Here is a 25058-nt window from a genome sequence, read left to right on the forward strand (position 1 = left end):
GATCGAACCTGCTATGTGGGATTAAATCGATTTAACGAGCATTATCGTAGCTCGGTCATCGATGAGATCTTGTCCTTTTTTTATTTTTATTATCATTATTATTTCTACGACGACCCTACCACGAGCACGACCAAGACCACGAGACATTCAATTTTCCAGTCAGCTAAGCATCAACGTGTCTGCCTATTGCCGGCCATTACCACTCGCCGCGTTATAATATCGGGAACACGGTAAGCACGATAAGTGAATAATGAAAACATTTAAGTAGTTCATGTCTATAATGAAGAGAATAAATAAACCCATAGAAAATGATTTTATGTAATAAATCAATCGTGAATGTTTATGCGCAATCGATAAATGAAATCGAATATACGGGTGCGCGGTAAAAAAAAAAACACCTTATCTATTTTAATATATGAATAAATCTATAAGAACAGGAAATTGCGCGGAATTCTATTCAACTAAATTACAGTGAAACATCATCTCGTTGTTGGCTTATCTCATCAAATTGCACAATAAATATGTTCGTAAATAATAATAATTATTACTATCATTAATTATCGATTGGCTTAGCGTTACGAGCTACGTTCTAATGTGCATTGTTTAACCAAGCTAAAGGAACGAGCATTCTTGTAATAATGGGCCGACGAAAAGCAGTAAATCATATTTTCGACATAAAAGAGCGTGGATCGTTGAACGGCCGTAACTCGAGTGGATTGCGTGCGAAAGCTTTGCTTTCGTCCGAAGAAGTTCCTCTTACTCATACTCTTAAGGGAGCGAACATTTGAAAATCATTTTGTCGGGTGAACAAATTGAAAGGAAAACGATTTTTCTGATTTGTCCAATCGAATTCTCCCAAGGATGGAAAATGCGAAATAAATGATAATATTTTATTTCTCCTCGCCCCCTCGTTCTCTTTCTGGGAGAGGGCCGAGGCCTGGAGAATCTGCTTTACGAGAGACATAAATCACGAGTGTTGCGCTCGTGAGTGTGAGTGGGCGGAACCATGCGGTACCTCAACCGTACACCATAAATTTGATACATGTTCATTGTGGTGGCTGGCTCGGTGAACACTCGGTATACTTCTCGCGCGATCGGTGGCCCACAAAACTTTTCGCTGACCAATAAAATATCGCGTTTTGCTTACCGCCAGGACTTATGAACCGTATGAATTTTTCTCAAACACGATCGTGCTTGAAAAACAAAATAAACGACAAAAAGAACAAACGACAACAAAAATACAGAGAGAGAGAAGATTTATATTTAAAGCCTTTTAAAGATCAATTGATAAATATGAAAGAAGAAAAAAAGAAAAAGAAGGTAATTAAAAAGGATCAACTTCCTTCCTCCGAGATTACAGTCATCGGAAAAAAATGTCTGCTTTTTTTTTATTTTTTAAAAGAACCACTCGAGGATCAGCACCGTGTACGAAAAGTAATTACGAGATTCGAGATAGGAGCGAGACGATGGTAGTGCTGGTGGTAGTGCTGGTGGTAACGCTGGCGGTAGTGCTGGTGGTAGCGCTGGTGGTAGTGCTGGTGGTTGGCCACGTAATTTCGTTCTACACCTGGTTTCCTTACTGACAGCAATGCTTGAATTTTACAATGCGTTGATAATCAGCATGAGCTGAAATTTCAACTTGAAATTCGAAGGATATCGCTAGTCTGATAAATTGATTACCATACTCTTACGTACACGTATACCTATAGTAAGCGTAATCAATTGGAAGAAATTGTGGATCGCAAATGATCGATCCGTTAAGAGACTAACCTCATCTTCTATTCCATGGTTACCAGGAAGGATTTAAAATTGTAAGACATTGTGTGTAATGTATACGATTGCCGCAAGATCTCGTCCGAGGTCTAACTTGTTGGACTTTAATGATTCGATTCTCGATCTGAAGATGATCAGAGTTGATTGAGTCTGAAAGAACATCGTTCCCTCGCGTGCGGGCAATCGCTACTTTGGTAGAAACGATCCGATATCAGCGGATAATCCGTGTAACAGGTCCAAGACGAACACGAGCACGAAGAAGAAGAAGTAGAAGAAGAAGATAGCAAGGAGAAGATCTGTGTTGTATCATACATACGAGAGTTTCCGCATATAAACGAGCCGACATGAGAAATAGTTTCATCGGTCATTGTTTATGTAGCCAATTATTGTGCCATTCGTTCGCCGAGGGTGGTGTATCACTTACAACAAATCAATTTGAAGCACACACCTTATTCCACAGGCCATTCCCATCTCTTTAAACATCGTGTCCCGCTGAGCGGACAATGTTTTGTCTCGCCCAGCTTTTAAACCCGGCCACGCCGAGACCTACCTAACAATTTCTACCTTATTTTCCTTCCTTTTCGATTCGAACCCGAACAACTTCGTGACCCTAAAGGGAACATCACTTTCTTTCTTCGTGCCACGCGACAACCCGATAAACTTTACAATATAATGTTTGAACTAGTACATATGTGTTAAAATAAACTGAAATATAAAGAGAGTGCATTAGAGTATTCAAATAATTGGCAATTAATCGATAGAAATGTCTATTGTTGTTTAAAAGCTAGGAATATATGATCTATGTACCGTCCCGTTCGAAATTCACCGTTGAAGTGAGTCATTGTCTTTTAGAAAATTACTTTTATTCAATATTGTTTATATGACTTTCCGAAAGTTGCGCGTGTGTGTAACGAGAATATTATTATAAAACGGAATTGTATTTTTCTAATTGATTGAACGTGTTTTCGTAGTTAAATTGGAGTCTACGACTGTACCGTATCGCAGTCTCATTCGCACCGTTCGTAGCATTAAAGACCATATTTAAGTGGCGTTTCTCCTCCTCGTTCTCCTCCTCCTCCTCCTCTTCCTATAGTATATAGAGATAAGACTTAATGATCGTGCGTGTGCAGAACACGTCGTGACTTAACTTCTTTACGAGAACTTCGTACCACTAGGATTTTCCTTTTTCTTTCCATCCTAAACGTTGCGGTTTTACCTATCGTAAACTTTACCATCGATTTAAATGTTAACTACGTGACGCGTTCATTTTCAAAGGTGTTTTCCAACATATTACCTAACGAATCATAATTTATCATTTTGAATAAGCATCGCGAGAGAAACGGAATCAAAAATCATTGCTTTGTTGTAAAGATCGGTAATCAATTTTTGCCATGTGTATAATTACATTTATTAAATCTATAAATAATAAGCAAGCGCAATATCGCGATTAAACGATTCATTTATTACTTTGGATTGCTTTTAGACTCGGCAATAAAATCGCCAATGTGGGAACCGTGCTGTGAACTTTGGCAAATCGATCACGAAGTCCTATCACTTAGAAACAAGCGATGTTCTTTCTCGTATACTCGCCGTGGGGTTCGTACAACTAATTAGCATGCTAATTAAGCGGCACCGAAGATTTTACAGACTCCACAGAGAGGGAGAGAAAGGAGTTCCAGGGTGATATTCTTTACTCTTTCTCTCCCCTCCTTCTCTTCCCTCTTTTAACCTAAGGCTTACTTCGACTTTCTCTTCGTCGTCATAATCTCGAGTTGATGATAATCCTGTACAAAGATAAAAATGGATTTTAACAATTATCGAACTTTCAATATTATCTTCGAAAGGAAGAAAAAGAATGAACAAAAAGAAACTTGCCAAATGAAAATGGACGATCGAAAAATAAAATAAAAAGATACAAACCATATAAACAAGTTGGATACTTGAAAAATTCCGCATTATATAAAATCGCTGAATTTATATTCTTTCGAATGATAGCACTCGATTGTCCTTCTTTGACCATAAACGTTCATGGTGCTACTTCGAATTTCATAATGTCATGGCATGTCCGTTGGAAAACAACATAATAATTTCGAACTGTTAAAGGTAGTACCCCACCGATGAAGCTATTAATTGGTACATTAATTCTGGATTTCAGAATGCCGGAATGTCTCCGGAGTCATGGAATTAAGTGTTAAACGTTTGCAACTTTCTAACGCTAATGGGGGCCTCCTCGAACCACCGACGACATTACTTTTTCTTTCAAGATGATGACTTAATTAGCAGACGGATAATTATTTCTCTTCTCTTTCTCAGCCGATAGAGGATACTTTTTCTCTACCCTTTCGGCGAGGATAATGAGAATAATTACGGTTATTAGGGATTAGATTTATGACCGAGGAACCTACATTTGCGAAAGCTACAATTTCTCTCTCTCTCTCTCTCTCTCTCTCTCTCTCTCTCTCTCTCTCTCTCTCTCTCTCTCTCTCTCTCTCTCCCCCCTTCTTTCTCTCATACTCGTACAAAAGTCAACGAATATTTATAATTATTCCAAATTCATTTGAACGAATCTAATCGGGGTTAAATTTTAATGCTTTTATTATTTAAAAAAAGATTTTGTTAGTTGAACAAACTGATTCACTTAATTTATATAATAAGTCTCGTTATGTTAATTTCGTAATTTTGGAATAGTTCTTCGAAGGTTTTAACATAAATGCCAATTTCAGACTCGAAAATCTTCCTTCCCATTCTTACACCCAGTGAAGAAGAAAAAGAAATTAATTCGAGAGTTTAAAAGCATCAACGACTTTCCCGTTCCCACGCCTCTTGGTTGGTACCACCATGACCTCGACACGCGAACCCTAAGATCCTCGAAAAGTTTCCGTAACAGTCAGGGCTAACAGTCGATGATAATTAACTTGTTCGTATCGATTTTTGGATCGGAACAAATTTCATATGAAATTCAAACAGATTAACGGTAAAATAACAATTTAGATTTGTAAACAATTGGCTGTAAATCATTGGAAAAAGAATGATTTGCCAATTGCAACGACTGCAATATCATATTTCCAAATATTTTGTTGCATGATGATAAAGAAATGATACGAAAAGGTATAGAAAAGAAAATATTAGGAAAATTTAAAGATTATCCTCTTAGCTAGCTCGGTAAGCTATTACGGACATACGAAGAGCGTTAAGGAGACTCAAAGAGAAGATGGCTTATGCAGATTCTTCGTATTAATAACTACCATCTCCAGTCTTATGCCTAAGACAAGCCGCAAAGTCAAGATCACAGAGGTTAAGGCGTGTTCAACAAGCTGCTCATGGCTACCACTTAAAGGGCCGCCCCCAGTCGTATGCATACGGAAGTGCAACATAACTTCTTCTTCTTCTTCTTCATCTACTATAGTTAAATTTGTTAACTTGCTCGGATTGTTCAATTTTCCAAATCCTGTCGATCTAATAAAAATGGCAACATTGATATTGGAATCGAGCCAACGAACGTTACTCCCAATTATTCCAACGATAATTATTTTCATCTAATTTTCCTTATCTATAAAAGTTCAAAAGTTCAGTCAGTGTTACGAATTTGAAGGTAAAAAAAGATATAAAAGTAAAGTCTATAAATCATCTCTCAATGTTCTTTTACTCCGAGTTCAACGTTAAAAGGTACAATGCACGATCTGTAAAAGGTATTCACGAAGTCAAGAGTGATATATCGCCGTGAGAGTTCTACCATTGTTTGCGAGTAAGTTCATAACCATGAGGGTGAAAGAGAAAGAGAGAGAGAGACGAGACCCTGCTTCGACTAACAGCTTCCTCGTATCAATATGATCACTTTTGTGATTATATAATTAACAAGTATTATATATAGAATTTCTAATGACAATGATTAAACGTTTTCGACTTACCGTTTGGAGCTTGTCTGCAAAGTCTGGCGAACATCCTTTTGATTTATCAACGAACGTTCACCTGTAACAACACAACGACAAAAAATATTACCAAAAAATAAGATCAAATAATTAACAAATGCGATAGTTTATAATTTTATTATACCTAATTGAATGTAAGATATGTGAGAGTATGAAAAGTTCAAACGAGGAAGCGTAGATACTCGATCAAAGTTTTGTGTCGGCTATAATTATTCCGGATGTGTTGGGACGTTAATTAGTAACGTTAATTACGTGAAACGACTTTCAGCGAATACTATCCCAATGATTCACCCCCCATGGCCATGACTATTTGGTTTATCCTATTTGTCCTGCATAAATAGAAAGATTTCAAGATCGATAAAAAAGAGAGAGAAGGGTGGTGGTGGTGGGGTGGGGGGGAGTAGCAGCAACATATGCAAATCTTTAGTTCAAAGTTTATAAGATTTAATTAACTATAGGATTAACGGTCTCGAACTTAATAAAACCGGTTCTCGTATTTTAATTGACTTCATTTGGAGACTCCATAAATTCATCAGATTTCGTGGATATACTTTCGTACGCACGAATGAATTTCTTTGATTTTCTTTCTCTTTCTTAATTAGCGCTAATTACGATATCTTTCGCGTACCATGCGAGAAAATATGTCAAGGGTGACAGAAATCTATTTAATTGTAAGATATAAATTTGTTAATAATTAACCGAATGGGAAAAAGAAATATATGAAAATATTGTTGGGGAATTTTCAATGTAAATGAATTCAATTGAAAGCCAATAATAAAAAGGACATAATAAATAATTGATCGAGGCACAACCGAAGCACAAATAATTATAGCAATTGCGATGGAAATTTTTGTAAGGAACTTGGTAAATATTCGAGCGTTGTCAGGAATCGGCGTACACGTAAGAAAATAATAAAATGAACGGATACCGGAAAGTCGGGTATAACTCGCTCGCTCGATCGATTCTCGCGAAATGAAGGGAGAATAAAGAAAAGGAAAAAATCGGAGTGAAAGAAGAAGCATGATTGTTAACCGAACGATGGGAAGAGACACGTAATGCGACTTGGTGATGGACGATCGAGGAGCCGGAAGTAGGCTAGTAAAAAAAGCTAGCATTTAGAGAGACACGTTCAGATCATCCCGCGAATGCCTACACGTCGAAAGAGCAGGCTCGAAAGCATGTTAGGGCAACAACACGTTCCTCGGCTGTTTGACATAACCAGTTCGGAGCTGCGGGCAAGGACGACCCCTTCTTCTTCTCCTACTCACCCTCGATCTTTCTCTTACTCGTACCACAAACCTTACTCGACCCTGACCATCGCAATATATCACTCGCTTCGTACACTTGCTGCCATTAAGAATTCGATTTTATTCTCTCGTGTCAATTTATGATACATACGGCCAAGACTTAGCTCGAGCTGACCCTTTGACTGACTCGAGGCCGGACCCGAAACGATTTGCCGCATCTTTGCTGAATTTCTTACACCTGTCTTCGGTAAGAAGAAACATTAACGAAATCATTGACATTTTTTCCAATCGAATAGATTCATCATTAAGTCAAACTGCTTCTCTTTTTTTGCGAGTACTAATAAGTTCATTATATTAATGTTAATTTAAATAGAAAATCAAGATAAAATGGTAATAAATCGTAGATGATATTATCATTGCTAACGATAACGTAGACAGGACATAGTTGTTAGCGCGTGTTGCCGTATACTATCTCTTTGATCAACCGTTAGCCTTACCACCAAAGATACTTATCAGTGATATAACTTCTGTATCTTATCATCATATGTTACAAGTCATTTTATAGATGAATTTGTGTGCATTCAATCGTAGGATTTTTAGCGAGGGGCGCTTTCTCTTCGGATATTACAAAAGTATGTAAACATAATATTTAATATAATAAATGATGTTTTCGCGAGATAATAAATTATGCATTCTCCAAAATTCCGCGCTAGTGGGGAAAATTGAAGAAAGTAAATAAGTTTGGCGGCGCAATCGTGCAGCAGTGCTATGTCATAGCGTGTTGAGGAGATATCTCGAACCATCAGATTACACCTATCCTTGGCGCCTCTCACCGAGTTATTCTGACGTACGACTAATTGCACGAATAATTGCATCGATGATAATCGCATCGACGATAATCGCATCGACGATAATCGCGTCGACGATAATCGTATCGACGCGATTAATATTTCTACCTCCTGTCGGACCCCTTTTTAATAGCTTCATTATGTTTTATATTTGATCATAGTATCGTTATATTATTTTCATTTATTTATTTCTTTCATTGTAATTTGTTTTTTTCTTTCTTTTTTTTTACTCGGAGAAATCAAACGAACGTAACTGACCGCAGTCGGGATGAGTTTCATTTCAAGTTTTTATTTGAAATATCTTCAACTTATTGAATCGTCACGCGTTCGAGTTCAGTATGGATTTAAGCAAAAAATAAACTCGATTCGCCGTAGGTGTTCTCGGTAGATCGATGATCTCTCTCTAGGATATCGAATAAAAGAAAAAGAAGAAGAAGATAAGGAGGAAGAGGAAGAAGAAGAAAATGATGATCGAAGAGAGATGTTCGAATGATTAAAGAAAAATAAAAGTAGTTGGTAAAAATTCCGAGGACGTTGAAATAACTTTTACGATTACTAATTTTTCATCATAAACGCATAACGTTAGCAAATCCACGACGTGTCCACGTTGTCCTCGGTTTGACGTTGATGAATCAAGACGCGTGGATAGGAGGGAATATTTTCAGCAAAAACAGATCGAAGATGAATCAATCTGAAGAGCTATTAAAGGAGTTGTGAGAGAGAGAGAGAGAGAGAGAGAGAGAAAGCGGCATTAAATTTCATTACATGCACCTTGTTTTGCGGGAATATGATTCCGAAGACCTACCGTTGAGAAAATTGTTAGTTCTCCGTCATTCTCTGACAATTTCATATTTTATTCGTGGAATAGGAAATTTTGATTGAATTAATAACAATCATTTCCAACATCTTTTACATCAATATATTCAATCGAATCATTCGAATATCCAATACTGACAATTCTTAATTATCATCTCACAGTTAATAATCGATCATTATTTTGAGAGAGAAATTCGAAAGAGATAATTATATATTATACCAAACGATGACGATACGCGTTAATGTCTACGTGAGCGTGTATGATTGATATTACGTATATACTTTGATAAATGTACTTGTTAAATGGCAGTAAACATTGACGAATAATCGAATTCAATTATATCATAAATTTTCGTAAAAATTCTTATCTTGCAGCACGAATAAAAAATATTCCATTGAAATTTCTTATTAACACACCCCCTTGTCTTGAATTTTTGTTGTCCTCGCACAATTAACAATATTTATTTTTGGAAAAGCATATTACTTTCTTTTTCTATCTTTGTTGATTTGTACATACCGAAAGTGGTTTATATATAAGAGCGGATCGTGACAAGAAACAAGGAGTTGCACGACGACAACAACGACGAAGAAAATAAGAAGAAGAAGAAGAAGAAAAAGAAAGGACGAGGATAACGTGACCACCCTCCGTGTACGAATGGTAAACGGATACGAGCATCTGGACACCGGATACTGTGGTTCGTTACCCTTCGCATCTTCCACACCGGAAACCATTCTTCGCACCGAAGGTAAACGCCCTCTGAGCTTTCCGCCAACGATCCACTTGGCAGATCCGCTTGGCAGATCCGCTTGGCAGATCGTTAACGATCTCTATGTATGTATGTATGTACGTCGAAGTTATCTTTCTAGATTATCTCGATACCTCGTCGGGTTCCTTTTACGAGAAGACGAGATCGACTTCGTTCCGCTTAAACTTTGTAATAACCTTTCTCTCTCTCTCTCTCTCTATCTCTATCTATCTTTGAGAAGTATAGGCTGAGTCAGCAACAATTTATATACACCGAATATCGTCCATGGTTTTGGCTATAATGAAAATCCTCGAAAGTTAATTTGCATTTAGTCGTAAATAAAATAAAAATCATCTTACTTTCGTATAGACAAAAATACGCACAAAGTATCTTTGAAAATAATAAAAATAATTGAGAATCGAATAGTTTGTTGACTCAGCTTCTATTTAAATTCTATGAAGATTCTCTTGGAAGAAACCAATGGCAACTGTAGCAAATCGATTCTAACCGAGCGACCATACTTCATCTTGTACACGACACCTAACTCGGGCTACTTTTTGTTTGTTTGCTATTCTAGTCGAAGTACAAAAATTGGGCAGCTAACTGGTCGTAGCTCGAAGGGGATCGAATGTCGGATTTGAAAACTCGATAGGAAAGGTACGTTGACTGCGGAGAGCTTGTTAGCTGGGTGACCGTTTTCAATCTCGCCGATGTCAGCGGGTGTCGAAGTCAGGCGCGAACGAAGACGCGTCTGTGAAAACAATCCTCTCTCTCTCTCTCTCTCTCTCTCTTTCTTAAGAGAGAAAGAGTGACGACTTCCCGTGTGAAACTATCCGAGACTCGCTCGGTCCACTCTCTTTGATTCTACCAACCACCATCTTTCTCCTCCTCTTTTTCTTCTTCTTCTTCTTATTTTGATCACTGATAACAACTGACCAACACAAATGAACAGAACCCTTTCATGTGATAGTCAACCAAAGTACATATCAACTTTAATTACCATCTGTTTAATCATTTTTAATTAACACTAATTTGATTAAACTTTTTCATGAAAATAATGACTAGGACTCGTTAACGTTCCTTTTGACGATGCTATGAAATCGAACGAGCGAGAAAGTCGTAAAATTGACTTCTTCTATGTGTCCCGAGTCAGTACACTCGCACTCTTCTAACAAGTGGATACAGAATAGAAAAGTAAAAATCGATAGGCACATAGAGGAGAATCTTTAAAGCTCTTAAGAAACAGCGAATGCAAGCCTTGAATGCAGCTGATTGCATTCAAGTGGGTCCTTCCGTCGACTATGCCAGCACATGTCTAATAACTTGACGAGCTTCCTTCTACTTCTTGCTTAGAATTGAATCGATACTAAACATCGTCTCCCAGACATGCTTAGTCGTCTTCTTGATCATGCCAGGCATACTTTTTCGAGTACATTGACAAGCTTACAGTATACATTGTTGCACAGACGTATAACTTGATTCAATATATTTTCTTAATAGATACAAAGAATTTTTATTATTTTTCATAAATCTTGTTTCTTTTTTGACAATAAGTTTGAATTATTACGAAAAAATAATTACGATGATGATGATAAAACATGTCTAGACCGGTCTCTTTCCGCTTTGATAAAATGAATATATTTTCAACTATTTCTGATTATCCTCGATGATCTCATAATTGTTACAAACTTAATGGCAAATCAATCGTGATCGTATTCACCGTTAGCTTACGATGCTCCGTGTTCTTCGAAGCGTAAACCGTGTAATTAGGACATTTCTTTCCCTCTCTCCCTCCCTCTCTCTCTCTCTCTCAGACTTTATTCGAGATCGTTAGTACACGATCTAGGAATGATCTAGCTAAGCTATAAAGTTAAGTAGCTGGCAAAGTTTATCGACAGCAAACGGTATCGTCGTTATATTATACGAGTTGCATGTTCAAATTATTACTCGAGGGTAAGTAATTAGATGGTCTTCTCTCTCTCTCTCATACTAATGTCAATCTAACGTTTTATCATTAATTAGATACGCCGGTAGCAGGAAATAATAATATTACTGATTTTTAAGCTCGCATATAAAATGTGACGCGTGAATATTTAGAACGAAACGTACGAGGAAATGAAAAGGATACTAATATTACTAAAAAAAAAATAATTCTCCGTGAAATTTGATTTAGATCAAGCCGATATATGTAATATACACGTGCTATAAGGATGTATGCCAAAGATGGCCTTGATTTTTTACGGCGTTAATTCGTCGATGATTATAGATGTTGGGGGCCACTTTAAAGTAGCCCACTTTGGGTTGGTAAATATGCATAAAAATGCATCTGGCGTACGATAGCAATAATCTCTTCTACCGTTTGATTATTATGTTTTAACATTGATCATTCGCGAAATATAAATATGTATTTTGAAGAAAATCTATCGCGATAAAGATTTTTCAACGGATAACTTTAGATCCCAAGAGATGATTTTCAGACTTTGTCGATTAGGTGTTGTATGATGTGAAAAATTAAAAAAAAAAAAACAAAACAAAAAAACAAGAAAATAAAAAACAATTGGAAAGTAGGTTCTCTTTGAAAAGGCCGATTGGCCAGTTCGGCCCAATCAATCCTGGCCAGGTCCATCGTCCAACAAAGAACCGGATTTACGCGTCGAAGAAAAAGAACGGTCCACCCTCTCCTCGGTTCGTTTACATACACGAATGGAGGACTCTCGAAATTGCTGCAAAAATTTTACCTCCTTCCTCTGCTAGTTATCTCTCTGATCGCTAATTTGTTACGCATACCTATCAGCGCGTAAAAACAACTAAAATAATCTTTAAAATATATTAAATAAACTGTACTTTCGATTCAGAGAAGAACAACTTTTATTTTGTTTTCATTGAAAAGTCGAATCTCGACATTAGGCATCTTCTCGAAGTTAGAGAGAAGAAGTTTGATGATAAAACGAAGCGACCATATTGCGTACACTCACTTTCTTAGGATGAACAAAAAGGAAAAAGAAAAGGAAAAAGAGAAAGAACGAGTCACGCTCGCATCATCACGTATGCTGCCGGTGTTCACGACCCTTGTCGCCTTACCGCCAACTCCCACCCTTCTATTCTTACTATTTTTTATCATTTCGCTATAGCATTCGTAAGATATCCTCTGGAAACACCCATTACATTTGTCCGTCAAGTCATCCTACAAACTTTCGCATGTGTATATTCAGATTTGAAATTGCAGTCAGCAATATGCGACAGATACAAAATGATAGTCTAGATTAGAGACATAGAAACATTGTAGAAAAGTTAGATTATAGACTATAAGTTATAAAAAGAGAAAGATTTGAAAGGTAGAAATGGAGGATGATCGTATTGCTTGTTTGTGGCCCCTCGGACTGCCGGTCGATCTCCCTCATTAACATTCGACTCTTTGTCTCTGTCATCGTTGTGGTTGTCCTATTCCGTAAGGTCGTCCCCATCGTACTCGAGAGATCCTCTACTTCTCTTTCCTCCTTCTCCTTCTCCTTCTCCTTCTCATTCTCCTTCTCATTCTCTTGTTCTTTTTCTTATTTTCTCAACCGGTCGACTTTTAGTAGCTCTCTGCTTATTTTCCTTTTTTTATTCTCTCTCTCTCCCTCTTTCTTCTTCTTCTTCTTCTTCATCTTCTATTTTTCTCTTTAAGTTCACTCTCCTGCTCCTCCTTCTCCTCAAGCCATCGACTTTTTTCGGAAGGAAGAAATGAGGATGGTCCGCTTCGGAGAGGCACGAGCATTCCTCAGCAATTTCGGTGTAATGCCGCGTCGTCAAGCCTGGTCAATCTTCGGCCTTGATAATAATGGCAACAGTCGTGTGGAGGTCACAATTAGGGACGCCAACATGCTGCTCGCCAATCCTCCACCACCGTTCGAACTTTCCGAGGAAACACGTAAGCCCGTTTCAATTTATATCGACGATTTTTATACGGAAATTTTCCATAATCGATAAACAACAACAATAATTATTTCTCTCGGCAGAAACATTCAAAGAAAAATTTGAATATTTCCATAAATCGCGTTGAAATATTTGTCAATTTTGGTTCATCGTTGAACAATAAATTGACGTTAGATTAAAATGCACGAACGTTAATATACAACTGCAATTAACAAACGATTTAAAGATCTTTTATAAAACGATTTAAATGCGTGAGAATAAATTCGAGGTAGCGCTTTTTGGTCGAGTGAAGAAAAAATTAAAAAAATAAAGGATAAGGAGAAGAAAGGGGAAGAGAAACTGCACTCCGAGCGAGAAAGAGAGAGAGAGTAAGATTCTTTGTGCAGAGAGTGCGAGCTTTTTAATTTTATGAGGGGTGTTTATCTTACGATTATGTTGATAACTTCTCGGTACACGCTCGTAACGTAAATTGGCCTCCTGACAAGAATTTCGTGAGTGAGTCAGAGAGGGAGGGAAAGGGGGAGGTAAGAGGGAGAGGTTGGAAATCGTTCGAAAAATTCGTCTCGCTACTTCGGGCAATCGTAAAACATTATTTCGATTCGAATAAATCTCTTTTTGTATAATAGTGTATTAGCAGTGTTTGCTTGTTTCCTACCCAAAGGATTCAACGCGTCCATATACGTATACGCATTATACATATATATATATATATATATAAATGATGCGATTTAAATAGCCCATAAGCGAGGTATGATAATCGCTTACGCGTGAAATTTCAAGGCCATTAACGTTTCATAATCCACGATGATATAAATAATTTCAATTTTCGAGTGGACGTATATATAGTAGACCGTAAGGTACGCGATATATAATGCGCGTGTGTAAAAATGATAGTAAATAATAATTATTCCAAATTTGCGAAAACTATCTGATATTTTTGTTCGTTTAGAACGAAAGAGATAGATAAAGTTTTAGTTTGTTTTACATATTTGAAGTATTTGGTAAAGATCCATAATGGCGTCGACCGTTAAAAATAAAAGAAAAATGTTCGAAAAAGTACATCATAGAATTGGCTGTTTCTACCATCCTTTTCCAAGCTGTTCCAGGGCGAAGAGAGACGAACGAAGAGGGAGACTCACCGGGCCGTGTGTAACTTGATAAACAAGTTTACTTGGAGAGGCCAGTATCTTATATACACGCTTACACTGGGTGTCCCAAGGAGACTGAATACTAATTGCTGGACGTGCCGTGTGAAACAAAGCGGCTACTCCATGGATATACTGCAAACTCGCAATCCTTCTTCTTCTTCTCCTCTCTTTCTCTTTCTCTTTCTCTTTTTCTTTCTCTTTCTCTTTCTCTTTCCTTATCGTGCATCAAGTTCAAGCAAAATCCTCAAGAAGAAAAAGAAGAAGAAGAACTTGACCGATCCGAAATTGGAAGTAAGATGAAACGCATACTGGAAGAGTATGCTCTTCTTTCTCAGTGTGTAACTTAGTTAGCAACACCAGTTTATCCAGATATTTGAAAAATGTTTGATCCAATGTTGTGGAAACCTTTAGATCTTCATTCCTCGAGCAAACAAAAAATATTACGTCTATCTTTCCGTTAGACGTTATAATTTTATAAGAAGGATCTGTTTAAATTGCGATCATCGAATAATAGTTAGACAAAAATCTGGTACCCCCGGTATATTACCGATGGGCAATCCTGTCGAAGCGAATTCGCGGTCGCCGTTTTTGGTTTTCCGGATCTTGGGTCCGGTAGTCAGCGGGTGGTGGTATTTCTGATTCTTCGGCTTACAGCGATAAGAAGGTGAGAGAGGGAGGGAGAGAGGGAGAGAGGGAATGAAAGAAAGAAAAAAGAGAAGTCGAGCCAGGGAAATAACGTTGAGTATGCAGGCACGAGGCAAGCTATAGATGAGATGGCACGAGGAGCACTGCACTCGGACGTGTCGACTGCTCGCACGAGTCTCTTTTGCTATCGAGAGGATTAGGAATCCTCTTCGAACTCTTTCCTGATCCTCCTCTAATATCCCAGTCACGAGTTCTTTGTGTTTTATACTTCCCTTCTCTTTGTTTCTTTCTCTCGTGGTCGGGTCGTGTTCAAAAGTCACCTTTTCAAATAGATGCAACTTTAGAAATTTCCTTTTTCTTTTTTTTTTTATGCATTCGTCTTATCCTCTTACTACTAAGACTTTGTTTCCAGTTCATTTCTACCGGATTACGCACAGACGTTAACAGCTAATTGCAATTATCGTTTTGTTAAACATTTATAAATATGTTTCTTGTCAAGATTATGTATTAAACGCATATACATGTATATCTATAGTTTGAATTGTATCCTTTAAGATTCGAGATCACGTAGCCAAGACGATGTACGAATGTACCCTTATCGCTGTAAGCGAGTTCTTGTTGCTACTCGTATTTTCACGCATTATTTGCGCCCGTCACACCACCTACGTTGTTCGCAAATCGCAGATCAAACGCATTTTCCTGACGTCGCAAATCCGATGTCGCAAATCCGACCTCTCCTCTTATCGTCTTACTTATATATAATATATCCGCGAAACGTATGCTTCCATTTGTTCAGTTACGATTCTTATGCATGTTTGACAATTTTTGTCTTCTTTATTTATATACATACAAAAATTAGGTTTTCAAATGATTGTTTTATTGAATTTGAAACAAGCATGTTCCTACTTTGGTTATAAGTTTGTTGTACCAATCGATGATTCAGACCTAATGCATGCACGATAATCTATGACTGCAAGGAGTGCATAGAACCTATATACAGAGTACAGAACCAACCGAGAGAGAACAGGATGTTACTACTCGTAATATATACGTAAATTACTGCAGATGATAACGCGCTATGCCCACGCGTTCTAGCGAGAGAGATCCTGTTTTTCTTTCTCCTTTCCATGTTTCATAAATGGAAAAAAAATGGCCTCGTACTTAAGTACATATCATATCTCTTTCGCAATATAAATTTTCTCTAAAAGACAGCATCACATCGTATTTGTTCAAAGAAATATGAAACAAAGTAAAACCAGAACGATTATCACTAATTTCAATAATCTCCTTACAATAATCTCCTTACAACAATCCTACAAGTCATCTTCCTTTTATTCAAAAGTAATGAACAAATGTATTAATACTTGTTAAAGGTTTGCAGTATTTTAATTTTGATATTTGAACCCCGGTAAAGGTTAAAATCATACACGATATTCCATATCGTTACGAATATGGAAGTCATTAAACACATAAAGAAAGATGGCTCCCATCCAACTTTCGATTTACGAGAAACAGAACTCATCAACAGTAGATACTTCTTGCCATCAACCATAAGCCATCTTATGAAACACTTAGTACATCGAGGTGTATCTACAAGTAAAGTATATATAGAAGTACGTAGGTACCTTAGTACGTAGTTCTAACGACGATTAGAAAACATGAATGCGAACTCTCATGAACTTTCCTTAGAACAGGAGATGAGATAAGTGGTTTGTCCTCGCGTAAAGGCTACATCCTAGCGATAATGTCAGAAAAATTTACTTATGTATGTACCAGAAGAGAACGAAGAGAAGAGGAGAGAGAGAGAGAGAAACCCCATAGATGCAAGCTGTTCCTAGAGAACGAAAGAAAATAGATGAAGATAGAAAGACGTGATGCATGCTTGCGATTAGGCGAATAGGCAAAGGCTAGTGTAGATAAAGGATTATGAGAGAAGATCGGTGAATCCAGTCGAATAACAAGTGCATTATAGATTACACTACCTAACCTTTCCTATTCGCATTACTGTAATTAAACACACTCTAATTATTCATTAATGATTAACAAAATAAAATCCTGAGTAGTTAATAGATATTACTAAAAAATCTTCGTGATTCTATTTTAAAAAATAAATAAGATTGTTCCAAAGTTATCAGAAGATATTTTTTGTTGTATATTATAGAAATAGTTTAATTTATTTAGGTGTACCTTAAAATTTGAGAAATGTGGTTGATATTATTCAAAATGAAAACAATTAAACGCCTTCACTGCTCACTTGTGCACCACCCGTTACAATGTGTAACGTCCGATCTTCACAATATACCGAATGCACGTGGAAACGTATAATTTAGCGAACACACACACACACACACACACACACACACACACTACTTCTTCGAGACTCGATTTATACACTGTGCGAGTTAACTTTGAGAAACACACACACACACAAACTTCGGTAACCCCCTTTGCATAGATGATCTAGCTCGTTTTTATTTAACTGATAGATTCGTAGTATCTTATTTTTCATCGACTTAACGATAAGGACAATGTTTGATCTTATTGTTAGATAAGAATAATTGAACGTTTATATTTTCAATTCTCACTCATGGATTTGTTCGAGATCTCGATCGAATAGGTATCGGTCAGAGTTCGTGGAGAACAGAGCGATCACGGTGTAGCTCGTGCCCCGGCAACATCGGCATCGCCACTATTCTTTGCTTGCACATGTTACTCTCTATTAAGCTCCCTTCACACCGTCGACTCGTTTAACACAAATACATCCAGTTGGAAAATACTAAGTGTTTCATTTTCTCATGTGACATTTGAATTTTGATCATTTGAAAATACCAGCCGGGTTGGATTTTCATGATCATCCGTTTTCGTGATCGATCCGTTTATGAACGTTGAAGATTTCTTTTTTATTTTTTATCATTTAAATGATCCTCGTGTATGTTACAGTGAGTTGTACAAATTTGAGAAGTTGTACACCGAATAAAAATGTTTTAGATGGAAAAAAGATTGGTTCAATAAAGAACTCCTCTTTTGCATTACACTTAAGCGCTTAAGTGTAATGTCACATCCGTGAACCGAACATTGACACGAGGACCTTCGCCGCGAAACTACTTAACGCGCTAGAAAGTCTGTAACTAAACAAATATGACTAATCCTCGAGAGTCAACGACACGGTATAACCCTTTGTCGCTTATTCCGTTGAACCCAACGCTGTTTTCTTTACCCACTTAAAAAGCCTCTGCTTGTACATATATACATTCCTCGAGTGTTTGAAATATAACACACGCGTATACAATAAAATATCCATATAGATATAATCGATAAAAAATGAGCAATAATAAAATAAATAAAAATATCTAGAGAGGAGTAAAATTAGTGGAAGCAACAAAAATTCAAAGAAAAACAAGAAATAATCATAGAAGGATTACCTTGGACCATCCAATCGACCAATCAAAAGCCGTATTATCCTCGGCTACCTTTCCATCAATTCACACGAATATTGATTCTAGTTAGATATCATAAAAAGTCCATCGATCAATGGACAAACTTCGTGGAAGGGTCAAAAGACGAGAAATGAACAAAATATAACCGTACCGAGAAGCCGAAAAAATAAACTCGTGTGTCTTCGGGATCTCTAAGAAGAGTACTTAGTTCGCGTAGTTGAGTGCGGGCGTAATAAGACTGCCTGCTGACGGCGGTAGCGCAGTTCGTGCCCGCGAGCTGCGGCAGCAAGCAACCAAGAGGGAAGCCCCTCTCTATCCCTCCCTCCCTCCCTCCCTCCCTCTCTCTCTCACTCTCGTCACTACGGCACACTCTTCTGCCGACTCCTTTGGTGCCAGCTAGCCAGCCTGCCTGCCTGCCTGCCTGCCAGCCAGCCAGCCAGCCAGCCAGCCAGACCAAGAAACCTATACACAGGTTGGTTGCGCCTGTCCAGAACCAGAGCCTGCAGAGCCAGAGCCTGCAGAGCCAGAGCCTGCGGAGCCAGCTTGTCGAGACGCACGCTTGAGAATCCGAACCTTTCTCTCCCTTTGCTCTCTTACCTTCGAACGAATCACGCGAAGCCCTCGAGCGAAGACGCCCGAGGGAACTCCGTCAGGTTCCTCGACTACCACCTTCTTATCCCCACTCCTTATTGTTTTCTGATCTCTTATACGGTTGGTAAAGTAGATCTCTTTCCCTATAATCTTCCTTAATATTATTAAATATAGGTATATCCTTTTCTTTTATTGTACTACTTGTATGACAATATATCAATTGTCGGAGAATGGTGGGCCAGTTTTTCGAAGTTTCCTCAACAACTCAGGTTTGGTAAGCAATGCCTTCTCGATAGATTCGATTAAAACTTCTTCCTGATTGTAAGGTGAAAATGGCATACCTTCTAAATTATAAATATATATAGCACCTTGAACATCCGCGGCTACCATCTGTTTAGCATTAGCACTGAACTCGACTTTCACTAGTCTTGCTTCGTTTGGTGAACGTGTTACAGATAATGGAGCATAGGTTCTTCTTTTGATATTCCATATGCAAATTTCGTTGTTAACGATGCTAGCGATTATGGTTGAATACGTAGGACACCAAGTTGCGTAGGGCACACATGCCGTCGTTGTTGAAAGAGTGATCAAAGGTTCGGTTAGTTCTTCTATCCAAATCCTCGTACACCAATCGGCTCCGCAAGTCAAAAAGAGTTTACAACAAAAAGGAGAAAATTCCATTCTGTAGATTGGGCCATCGTGAGCTAGAAAACTATCGATGTGTTGATACAAATAATTTGTAGAGCATCGATATATCGCACCCTCGTCCGAACCAACAAAATAAATGGCATTTAAAGTTGGATGTCTGCAAAGAACAAGAACACCTGGATTTTGACTCATTAAAATATCGTACTCGATACATTGGTCCGATCTTTTAACTCCTGGTATTTTATCTTCTATCTTAGAAATTTTCATCATTTTGGTCATTACGAAATCTTCGTCCAACGGGTAACGATATACATGACCATTTTGATTACTCGTATAAATTAATTCCTAAACCAAGAAACACAAGTATTCAACTTATATATTTATTTTGATTTCTCTTCTTTGAATATTAAACTTTCAATACCTGAAAATCAAAATGTTCGTCGCTTTCCCACCATTGTACTTGCCAATGAGGTTCATATACAGATGAAGTGTCAGCATTGCTTTGTCGTATTATGTTAATAGAAGTGCTGCTAACGTCGATAACTTTGATCGAACCATTGTAAAAACCAATAGCAAGTAAATTTGGCCGATCGTGACTCCAATCGATGTCGGAAATCTGACTGTCAAAGGAATAGATTTGTCCTGGTTCTTTTGGGTTTTTTGCACACCACAATAACAAGAGACCATCTTTTTTATCATTGCCTGGCTGTACGCGAAATGATCGTATCAATATTTATCGCACTGTTAATACAAAAAAGCATTATTGCTCTATACGAACTTTTGATCCATACGACACAGCAATGATGTTTCTATTAGAGTAATTCCAACGAAATGAAGAAACTGGTCGATCGTTACTTAAATCGCAAGTATAAGTCCATAGGAGATCAAGATCGTACGTAAATTCTAAATCGAGACTACACGGATCTCGTTGGACGATCCCAGTGAAACGTTTTTGAGCAGCAAGGTAAACATTGTTGGATAATATTCGTTCCATAACACGTACAGAGTTCAGAAATCCAGTATTATATACCATGTGAGCTAATTGTTCAGAGGAACGTTTAACTTGGAGAGCCATGTCATATTTGGGCAATTTATCTTCCATTTCCTACACATTAAATTAAGTTTACGAATATTTCAAATATATAGACGAGTGAACGAATCTGTAGTAAAAGGATAATAAAGATCGGACCTGTGTTTCCAACATTCTTTGATAACTATCCCTAGTACGAACAATTAGAAGACCATTCTTCTTCATCAATAATTCCGATTCCTTATACGTGTCGTGTATAACCCAATTATTAACAAACATTCCTTGATTTCGTCGTTTTCTTTCCCCGAGATAAGTTCCACGCGATTTTGTGATAGTCCCAATAGTTTGGGTCTCAGCATCAACTATTTTTCTAACAATTGCAGGACTTGATATCAAACGTTTGTATCTTTCATTGCTTTCTCTGACTGCCTGCCCTTCCGGTGTACGAAGATCACTCGTCAAGGGAAGCATCTCGAAAAAGATGATAGTTTCTGTTTCTTTTAATATAATCGTAACTGTTTCTGGTCGAGTGTAAAAGACATCTGGATCATGCCTGAGGAGTAACAATTAGAAGAAAGATCGAATGAATGAATTTATTTATTTATTCCTACTACCTGGGCAAATAGAATTGAGGTGGTGCTTTGTCTCGAGTATCATCCAAAATACCAACAAACTGAGTGGACAAAAGACTCTCCACTTGCATATCGTCAGTAATATAAAGGGATGATCGAGATACTATGGAAGAACTGGATTTAACGCCCACGTGTAACGAAGAAGATAAGAAAGCCAATTGGGCGTTGTTTTCAACTTGAGGAAGGCCGATCTGTTCAAAAGCAGTCATTTGGCGATCATCGATTAAATTAAACATAGGGTGTGTCAAAGGTTTCGGTGTGACATCGACGTCATCTTCATAAACTCGGAATGCCATACGTTGTTGCAATAATGCTGATGCTATATTTTTACCATATTTTCGACCCTTCGAACCAACTTGCAATCTGAATTTTGACGATGTTATACTTTGTGGCCTAGAACTTTGTCTCTGAGAATTGTCCGTATCGCTTGCTTTCATATTTCTATTATTTATTCATACGCGTAACTTTTTTCATCTAATTTCTTCTATTTCAATTAAAATATAATATCAAATCAATGGTTTTTTTATTATAGAGATTATTTCACTCACTTGATCCAGTACTTATTCGCAAACAATGATATCTTACACCATAGCGTAGGATTCCATGGAAACGTGAGAATCGATCGAACTGATATTATCTTCTATTTCTATCCTATCAAATAAAAAACAAAGGAATATGTTAAATCTATTTAAATTTAAACGAAAAATACATTCCAATCTTCAATTTCACATTAAAACAATTCATTAAGATCATTTTTTAAAAGGATTCATTTGTCTCGAATAAAAATAAAACGATTTGAAAATAAGCGCCATGCGCAACTCGAAACGCGGATGCTCTCTAGCAGGAAAAACGGGAACTATTCGATATACGTGATCGAACGAGACGTCTTTTGGTCGATACAAGACCAACACTAATGTGTGTGCGCGCGCGTTGATCCAGTCAAATAAAAAAGTAAAAATCCATTTATACCAAAATATTACTATACTTATTATTATAACGATTATTGGTAATAAAATATCACGATAAAAAAGATTCTTTGATCGTTTATGAGGTTATATGTGCACGATAAGAAGAATTGCGTTGGAGGGACGTGTATAGAAAAGGAAAGAAAAACAATTCCGAATGTGAAAATTTTCGACTTCAAGGACATCTCATTTTAACGAGCCACCATCGTTTGTCGAATTTCTCATGTACGTGTTAACCTGTGAATATACGTTTTACATTTTATACTGCAAAAAATAAAAATTAACCGTTCGGTGCTTGCGCAATCGTTACATTTAAAGAAACGCTTGATTCGTTGACAAAACTTTGATAGCTTGTGAATAATTAGAGAGACAAAGAGAACGTATGTCTATGCGAGAGAGAGAGAGAGAGAGAGAGAGAGAGAGAGAGGTGGGGAGGGTGGTAAAGGAAAAGAGAGAGAGGGAGAATAAAAGTAAGAGTAAGTATTATGCTTTTTTTTGTCTTTCTTTTTTGTTGTTACGAAGAAACGCTAGTGGGAGAAAATAAATGGCCGAAAGAGTGGCCTTTTAATCGTAGCACATTGAAGAAGTAAGTATCGATAGGAATATCACACCAACAACGATGAACACACGTCACTAATCATCCTTTAACGTCCTAATTTTAATTTACTTTTTAACAGCTGTCATCTAAACTATCATCCTTTTGTATCTTTGTCTTTCATGAACATAAACGAAATTGGATTTTTTATTATTTTCTTTCCTATGAATAACGTTCGTTGTTAGATTTAAATGATAATTATGATGAGATTGTTTTTTTGTTTTATTATTCGGTACAGTTTACTAATCATATCGTTTTTATCGTTTCAAGAACACATGACTTTTGATTCAACGTATCTCGAAAAACAGAGATTGATACCTCTATTGTATTTGAATGCACGTATGTACATATGTACTTCGGATTTTCCGTTGTGAATAACTTGCACAATTAGAGAGAGAGAGAGACACACACACAGACAGAGAGAGAGCGATCGTCGTGTGATGAAGACCACGTATGTTCGTCGTACGTAATAAGGTCTGTTACTATATAAAGCGATCACTTAACCTTTGCTTTATCTACTACGTGTCATTAAATATTTTACAGTTTTTATTTTTATTTTTTAATTATTGTTTTTAATTTTTAATTTGTCGTCTTATTCGTGATTAATTTGAGATCTTTAAAATATTGCTTATTAAATATGTAAATACAATTCGGGAATCCAAGTTCGTTTATGGTTCCATTCGTAGTCCAATTCGCATTATATTTATTTACAGGTATTTGTATATTTATTGTTTTAGAGTGTCCTTAGGCTACAATGATAACAAGCTGATTTCAATGATATCTCATTAATCTCTCTACGTGTTATATGAGCGTTCTTATTATCTCTCTAATCAAAATTCAATTTTATAATTTATCGCAATACTTTTTATAACTTTATCTGGAATACTTTTATTGTCTTAGATAATTGGAGTGAGATGAGTACGATGAGGGAACAAGCCGGGCCTTCTAGGCCTTCGGGTTCTGCTACGGAAGAAAAAGAAAAAGATGATAGAATGTTTGAATGCAACATTTGTCTCGATACAGCTAAGGATGCAGTCGTAAGCATGTGTGGACATTTGTTTTGGTACGTCATTTATTATGATATTTTTATTGGATGACTGCGTCCAAATGTTCAATGATTAACTATGAACATTTGTATTTATATTTGTATTTGTATTATTAGAATATTATTTATTGTTTAATTACGTATAGCTGGCCTTGTTTACATCAATGGCTAGAAACTCGTCCAACACGACAAGTGTGCCCGGTTTGTAAAGCTGCTATTAGCAAAGAAAAAGTCATTCCATTGTATGGACGTGGAGCAACAAAACACGAAGATCCAAGGTTTATCTCTCATTAATCTAATTTAGAATGATATTATATGTTTAATATAACGATAGAATTAAATGAATTATTATTTCAGAAATAATGTTCCACCTCGTCCTGCCGGGCAGAGATCAGAACCTGAAACCAATCTAGGATTCTCTGGATTCGGGTTTGGTGATGGCTCATATATGTCTTTCGGCATTGGAACATTTCCATTTGCATTTTTCACGTCTACATTTAATTTTGGAGAGACTCGACCAAGTCCTGGTATAATTCAAATATCTTGATCTTTATACACTTTTATATAATACACTTATAATTAATATAATTATTTTATATTAATTTTTACATAATTAATATTATTATTTTATAGCTGCACGAGGTACTCCACAATTCGAAGAAGAGCATTTCTTATCTAAGATATTTCTTTGGTTATCATTGATATTCATTTGCTGGCTGCTAATGGCGTAACAGTTTTTTAACACGCGCTATATGTCTCATAATAATTTTTAATATTATTCGGCCAGTCCATTATACGTGCGTTCTTCATACATAATTTTCCTTATTTTTAATAATATTTGTTAATCGTATAAAAAACTATATCACTGCTTGGATAAATAAATATATATATATTAATTAGCCCTCTTACCACTATCTTTTTATCCTTTTTGTTCTATATATATATATATGTGTGTGTGTGTGTATGTATATTAATTTATATATACATATATACATATCTTATAAATATATATATATATATGTATATATATATATGTATATATATATAT

General features: G+C 36.8%; 3 protein-coding genes across 7 annotated transcripts in view; 1 reads left to right on the forward strand and 2 right to left on the reverse strand.

The window, feature by feature from the left end:
• LOC106786285 overlaps nt 1–18761 on the reverse strand; it is a 33083-nt gene extending 14322 nt beyond the window's left edge. The window contains exons 1-2 of the mRNA XM_014747489.1: nt 18490–18761; nt 5682–5742 (exon numbers count right to left, since the gene is read on the reverse strand). Of these exons, the coding sequence (XP_014602975.1) occupies nt 5682–5715 (34 nt within the window). The 5' untranslated portion in view covers nt 5716–5742; nt 18490–18761. The remainder of the gene's footprint in view (nt 1–5681; nt 5743–18489) is intronic.
• A 550-nt stretch (nt 18762–19311) lies between these two features.
• LOC106786242 (WD repeat-containing protein 78) lies at nt 19312–21854 on the reverse strand. Its single transcript, XM_014747404.1, has 5 exons — nt 21388–21854; nt 20933–21326; nt 20522–20848; nt 20165–20449; nt 19312–20088 (listed from the first exon to the last, which is right to left on the reverse strand). Exons 1-5 carry the CDS (start codon nt 21840–21842, stop codon nt 19312–19314), a joined length of 2238 nt encoding a protein of 745 aa, XP_014602890.1. The 5' UTR covers nt 21843–21854.
• A 411-nt stretch (nt 21855–22265) lies between these two features.
• Nucleotides 22266–24902, forward strand: LOC106786287 (E3 ubiquitin-protein ligase RNF185-like). Of its 5 annotated transcripts, none has more exons than XM_014747492.1 (5): nt 22266–22595; nt 23866–24028; nt 24157–24288; nt 24368–24537; nt 24644–24902. In XM_014747492.1, exons 2-5 carry the CDS (start codon nt 23880–23882, stop codon nt 24739–24741), a joined length of 549 nt encoding a protein of 182 aa, XP_014602978.1. In that variant the 5' UTR covers nt 22266–22595; nt 23866–23879; the 3' UTR covers nt 24742–24902. The 5 variants fall into 5 exon arrangements, with proteins under 5 accessions (XP_014602978.1, XP_014602982.1, XP_014602979.1 ...); XM_014747496.1 differs by lacking the exon at nt 22266–22595 and adding an exon at nt 22813–22846; XM_014747493.1 differs by lacking the exon at nt 22266–22595 and adding an exon at nt 22862–22956.
• The last annotated feature ends 156 nt before the right edge of the window (nt 24903–25058 follow it).

Source organism: Polistes canadensis, unplaced genomic scaffold (genome assembly GCF_001313835.1).
Source record: "Polistes canadensis isolate GaletaPanama2010 unplaced genomic scaffold, ASM131383v1 scaffold_70, whole genome shotgun sequence".
Lineage (NCBI taxonomy): Eukaryota > Metazoa > Arthropoda > Insecta > Hymenoptera > Vespidae > Polistes > Polistes canadensis.